Source organism: Salmo salar, chromosome 09 (assembly GCF_965601325.2).
Source record: "Salmo salar chromosome 09, fSalSal1, whole genome shotgun sequence".
In the NCBI taxonomy this organism is placed as follows: domain Eukaryota; kingdom Metazoa; phylum Chordata; class Actinopteri; order Salmoniformes; family Salmonidae; genus Salmo; species Salmo salar.
Genome location: NC_138299.1, coordinates 111,764,030 through 111,769,345, shown reverse-complemented (window position 1 = coordinate 111,769,345; position 5,316 = coordinate 111,764,030). Strand labels below are relative to the sequence as shown.

General features: G+C 45.1%; 1 protein-coding gene across 1 annotated transcript; it reads right to left on the bottom strand.

Annotated features, from left to right (window-relative positions):
- Positions 1-362: 362 nt before the first annotated feature.
- LOC106612318 (lysophosphatidic acid receptor 4) lies at positions 363-4,194 on the bottom strand. Its single transcript, XM_014213363.3, has 4 exons — positions 3,736-4,194; positions 3,282-3,572; positions 2,166-2,398; positions 363-1,871 (listed from the first exon to the last, which is right to left on the bottom strand). The coding sequence occupies exons 1-4, from the start codon at positions 4,018-4,020 to the stop codon at positions 1,517-1,519; spliced, it is 1,164 nt and encodes a 387-aa protein (XP_014068838.2). The 5' UTR covers positions 4,021-4,194; the 3' UTR covers positions 363-1,516.
- Positions 4,195-5,316: the final 1,122 nt, after the last annotated feature.

The window sequence follows — 5,316 nt, the reverse complement described above, 5'->3', positions numbered from 1 at the left end:
AGCTAGCTAGACTCTCTTAGGCCAGCAAGGCAGTGTCCAAGTTCTAAAATTCTCTGGTAGAATGTCATGCTTTTACTTCGTCACACTCACAACTGTAAGCTATTGTCTATTATTAGTTTATTGTGAGTTACGATATGGTCATTATTTGAACTGGCTAGCCAGCTAACTTAATGTAACTTAATGTTACCTACATAGCTAGCTAACAAGCTAGAAACTAACCAAAACATTGTTTATAAAGGTGCTTTTAGTTGCCTGGTTTGCTAGATTGAGATAAACTAAATTCATGTTTAAACTGATGGGTTTATTGGTGTTAAAATACACCATTTATGCTATTTTGGACCACCAGGCTGCTGATGAAATGCTGCCTGTCATTTTTGTCTTTTTACTTTTTCATAACGACAACAAGTTTGATGCTGGACAACAATAGAATGTATATGATGTCACTGTGACAACTGTCGATAGACGTAATATAAACCAGCCTTTATTTAGTCTTAATCTTTGGTTGTTTAGTACACTACCATATTCACTCTGTTTAACACATGGCCTCACATGTGAATCCTTAAAGAGATGAGTGGGGCTAAGGCTTAAGAGGGTGTGAACAATGTTGAATGGGTATAGACAAAGAAAAGCTCTTCAATTTATAAATTTTCAAAGCAGAATGACTTTCCCATTGTTCCTCAACTATAGTGTGTAATGTACCATTTTCTAGCTCTGAGTCTCTACTTTTGTCCAATGTAAAAAACACAATTTCAAATGTTGCTACATATGACCGAATCGAGCCAGTCAGCTATCCGGAAATACAAAGATAAAGATATCCCCTGATATTGACCCTGTTCACCCAGCAACCACTCTCAACACTGCAACAGATTTCCTCATTGGTAAAGTGTTGAATTCAGACCCAACAGTAACATCTCACAGAAGTCCTCTACCTGCGAATCTGAGACCATGATTGTCTTTCTGTTGTGGGTGTGGTAGCAAAGCAACCTTTATTTGTATGCAATTAACATATATTAATATGCATTACCATTTATCCTGACAGTGGAAGAACTGCTCCGGCGAGCTGCAGTAAACAGAGGCTTCACCCGCACTATGCCGAAAGAGCGGCAAAGACTCCCGAACTATCGTCAAAAGTGACGAGGTGAGCTGCAGTAAACAGAGGCTTCACCCGCACTATGCCGAAAGAGCAGCAGAGACTCCCGAACTATCGTCAAAAGTCTGACGAGGCGAGCTGCAGTAAACAGAGGCTTCACCCGCACTATGCCAAAAGAGCAGCAGAGACTCCCGAAGTATCGTCAGACTTTTTGACGAGGCACACTGCGTTGTTTCAGACGGCATTCAATCCCTGCTCTTCCAAAGAGAAAGTGACATATTTTTTTGTTTGGAGCGGAGATACGGTGGCTTTTGAACTAGGGCTTAGACTCAGAAACCTGATTTCTCCATCCTGAACTGTCCTCTCGCTCTATTTCTCCATCTCTCTTCCTCTCTCTCTCTTTTTATTTCTCTCTCCCCCGTAGTGTCAGAACTGAGTCTCATTCACTCCCGTATCTTTCCCGTTGCTGACGAGAGCGTGTGCGTCCTGTGTGTTTCTAGTGAGTGATGCTTCTTGTGAGTCTCTCCTGGTGACTGTCCAGTCCCGTGTGTCTCTCGACGGTCTCCCATCCCTGGTCAGTGTCCCTGTGTCCTGCTGCGTCTCTGCCTCAGTACTCAGGTGTGAGTCGCTGCGGGGGATGCTTTCAGCCCGGACCCCTCCCTTCCCCCCTGTGGTGAGACTCTTCTGGAAGGACTCAGAGGTAAAGTAGTACACCACTGGGTCTAGGCAGCAGTTGAGGGTGGCCAGACACAGGGTGATGGGGTACAGCGTCCGAACAAACCTTCACATTCAGAAAAACGCTAATTAATGGCCTCAATGTGGCAAGTAATTTTGCATCAAACACCATACTGTACACACAGACTAAATCACATATCTACAAACAGCAACAACACAATTCAGAGGATAACGTTTTTATAAAAATGTACATGTTGATTGATTGATTGATTGATTGATTGATTGATTGATTGATTGATTGATTGATTTCTTAAAATGCATGTTACAGTTGGCCAGAGCCTGGGTCCGCACCATGGCGTAGAGGAAGAGGATGGAGTTGTATGGTTAGGTTTAGTTATACCTCTCAAGGTTACAGTTGGCCAGAGCCTGGGTCCGCACCATGGCGTAGAGGAAGAGGATGGAGTTGTATGGGACGAAGCAGACGATGAAGATGGCCAGGTGGACGAGGATCATACGGAGGACCCGGCGCTTGCTGTTGCAGCCGTGGCCGATGGTCCCTGGGCGACGGAGGGTTCTCAGCACCAGAGAAGAACACACCAGGTTGGTTAGGAGTGGGATGAGAAAACCTACGATCTGGAGAGGACAGGAATAGCTTAGCACATACAATAATAATCTGATAGACACACTCGTAGACACACTCGTAGACACACTCGTAGACACACTGGTAGACACACTGGTAGACACACTCGTAGACACACTGGTAGACACACTGCGTAGACACACTCATAGACACACTCATAGACACACTCATAGATACACACTGATAGATAGACACACTGATAGATACACACTGATAGACACACACTGATAGACACACTGATAGACACACTGATAGACACACTGATAGACACACTGATAGACACACTGATAGACACACTGATAGACACACTGATAGACACACTGATAGACACACTGATAGACACACTGCTAGACACACTGCTAGACACACTGCTAGACACTGATAGACACACTGTTAGACATTGATATACACACTGATAGACACTGATAGACACCTGATAGACACACTGATAGACACGACTGATACACACTGATAGACACACTGATAGACACTGATAGACACACTGATAGACACACTGATAGACGCTGATAGACACACTGATAGACACACTGATAGACACACTGATAGACACACTGATAGACACACTGATATACATTACCGCATTCCCAGAGATCTTTCAATATTACCGCATTCCCAGAGATCTTTCAATATTACCGCGTTCCCAGAGATCTTTCAATATTACCGCGTTCCCAGAGATCTTTCAATATTACCGCGTTCCCAGAGATCTTTTTTAAGGTCAGATGTCGGCTGAATTGGAAATGACCTTCACGCTGTTTCTGATTTAATCCCGGACTACGTCTTCCAGGTGATCGTAGAGAATCATTCTCTCTCTTCCTCCCTCCCTGTCTCCCTGCCTCCCTCCCTCTCACTCCTCACCTCTATAAATATAGTAATCTTGGACAGGTATGTCTTCCAGGTGCTCTTGGAGAATCCCTCGAAGCAGGCCGTGGCGCGGTTTGCCTGGTTGATCGTGGAAAAGAAGGTGACCGATATCCCTCCACCCACGATGGTGAGCCAGACCGCAGCACACACCAGGCCTGCGTTCCTCCGTGTGCGGACTGAGCGCGAGCGGAAGGGGTAGACGATGGCCAGAAAGCGGTCCACGCTGATGCAGGTGAGGAACAACATGGAACCGTAGATGTTGGTGATGAACGCTGTTCCTGATACCTGGGGGAAGGAGAGAGATTGAATGGTTAATGTATTAATTAATTCATTGCCTGACACCTGGGGGGTGGAATAGATGTATTAGACAGAAACACATATACAGACAAACACCTGTGCAATGGCAGAACAGTTCACACAGTAAAAAGGACTAGAAAGTAGTAACTACCTTGCAGAGTTCGTCTCCAAAGGGCCAGTGTCGGTTGACGTTGTAGTAGACCTTGAAGGGCAGCGTGAACACAAACACAAGGTCTGACAATGCCAGGTTAGTCATGAACAGCGTTGTCTCGTTGCGTAGCTTCATCCGGAAGCAGAACACAAAGAGAGCAGCACAGTTGGTGCAGAGCCCCAGGACAAACACCACGCTGTAGACCACGCTGTACAGGTCATACTTAAAGCTGTCATCTATCCCACAGTCCTCCATGCCTGTCTCATTCAGCACCAGACCAGCCATGCTGAGGCCGGGGTGAAGGTAGAAGGGTAACGGTTGGGGGTGGGGTAGTGGACGTTCTCTGGGGAGGTCAGTGGGGGGTCCACCAGGCAAGCCCCCTCCAGGGCATCCCGATCTCAGATATACACACACACACACACACACACACACACACACACACACACACACACACACACACACACACACACACACACACACACACCACACACACACACACACACACACACACACACACACACACACACACACACACACACACACACACACACACACACACACACACACACACACACACACACACACACACACACACACACACACACACACACACACACACACACACACACACACACACACACACACACACACACACACACACACACACACACACACACACACACACACACACACACACAGAGATGCTGACACTATGTGTGTGTGTTTGGGCTGGTGCTTTGCCTGCAGACAGAAATAAATAAGTCAGTTAGACTGTTAGCCTAGCATCTCCCCTCTAAGTCAGTTAGACTGTTAGAATGAAAGCATTTCCCCTAGGGCAGACTCACAAACTTTGGGGATAATTGGCTGAAATTATTCAGTTACATAAGGGTTAAATACATAGCCCATCTTTAAAAGCCCATCCAACCAACTACCTACTTCATCCCCATATTTGTTTTTGTTTTTCTGCTCTTTTGCACACAAGTATTTCTACTTGCACGTCCTCATCTGCACATATATCACTCCAGTGTAAATTGCTAAATTGTAATTACTTCGCAACTATTCGCCTATTTATTGCCTTACCTCCTTACTTCATTTGCTCACACAGTATATATATATTTTTCTATTGTGTTATTGACTGTACGCTTGTTTATTCCATGTGTAACTCTGTGTTGTTGTTTTTGTCGCACTGCTTTGCTTTATCTTGGCCAGGTTGAAGTTGTAAATGAGAACTTGTTCTAAACTAGCCTACCTGGTTAAATAAAGGTGAAATAAATAACCCTAACCCTACCTGGTTCAATAAAGGTGGAATTGTCACGCCCTGACCTGAGAGATCCTTTTTATGTCTCTATTTAGGTTTGGTCAGGGTGTGATTTGGGTGGGCATTCTATGTCTGTTTTTCTATGTTTGGGATTGCTTTGTTTCCGCCGGGTATGGCTCCCAATCAGGAACAGCTGTACATCGTTGTTGCTGATTGGGAGTCATACTTAGGCAGCCTGTTTTTCCTTTGGGTTTTGTGGGTGAATGTTTTCTGTTTAGTTTTGTAACCTGACAGAACTGTTGCTTGTCGTTTTTTGGTTCATT

Bases quoted from the DNA above. Each gene is read 5' to 3' on its own strand.
- LOC106612318 (XM_014213363.3), bottom strand. From the start codon at position 4,020: ATGGCTGGTCTGGTGCTGAATGAGACAGGCATGGAGGACTGTGGGATA. The intron at 3,573-3,735 runs GTAGTTACTACT...TCCTTCCCCCAG, and splicing joins TTGGAGACGAACTCTGCAAG to GTATCAGGAACAGCGTTCAT. The intron at 1,872-2,165 runs GTATAACTAAAC...CTGAATGTGAAG, and splicing joins GCCAACTGTAACCTTGAGAG to GTTTGTTCGGACGCTGTACC.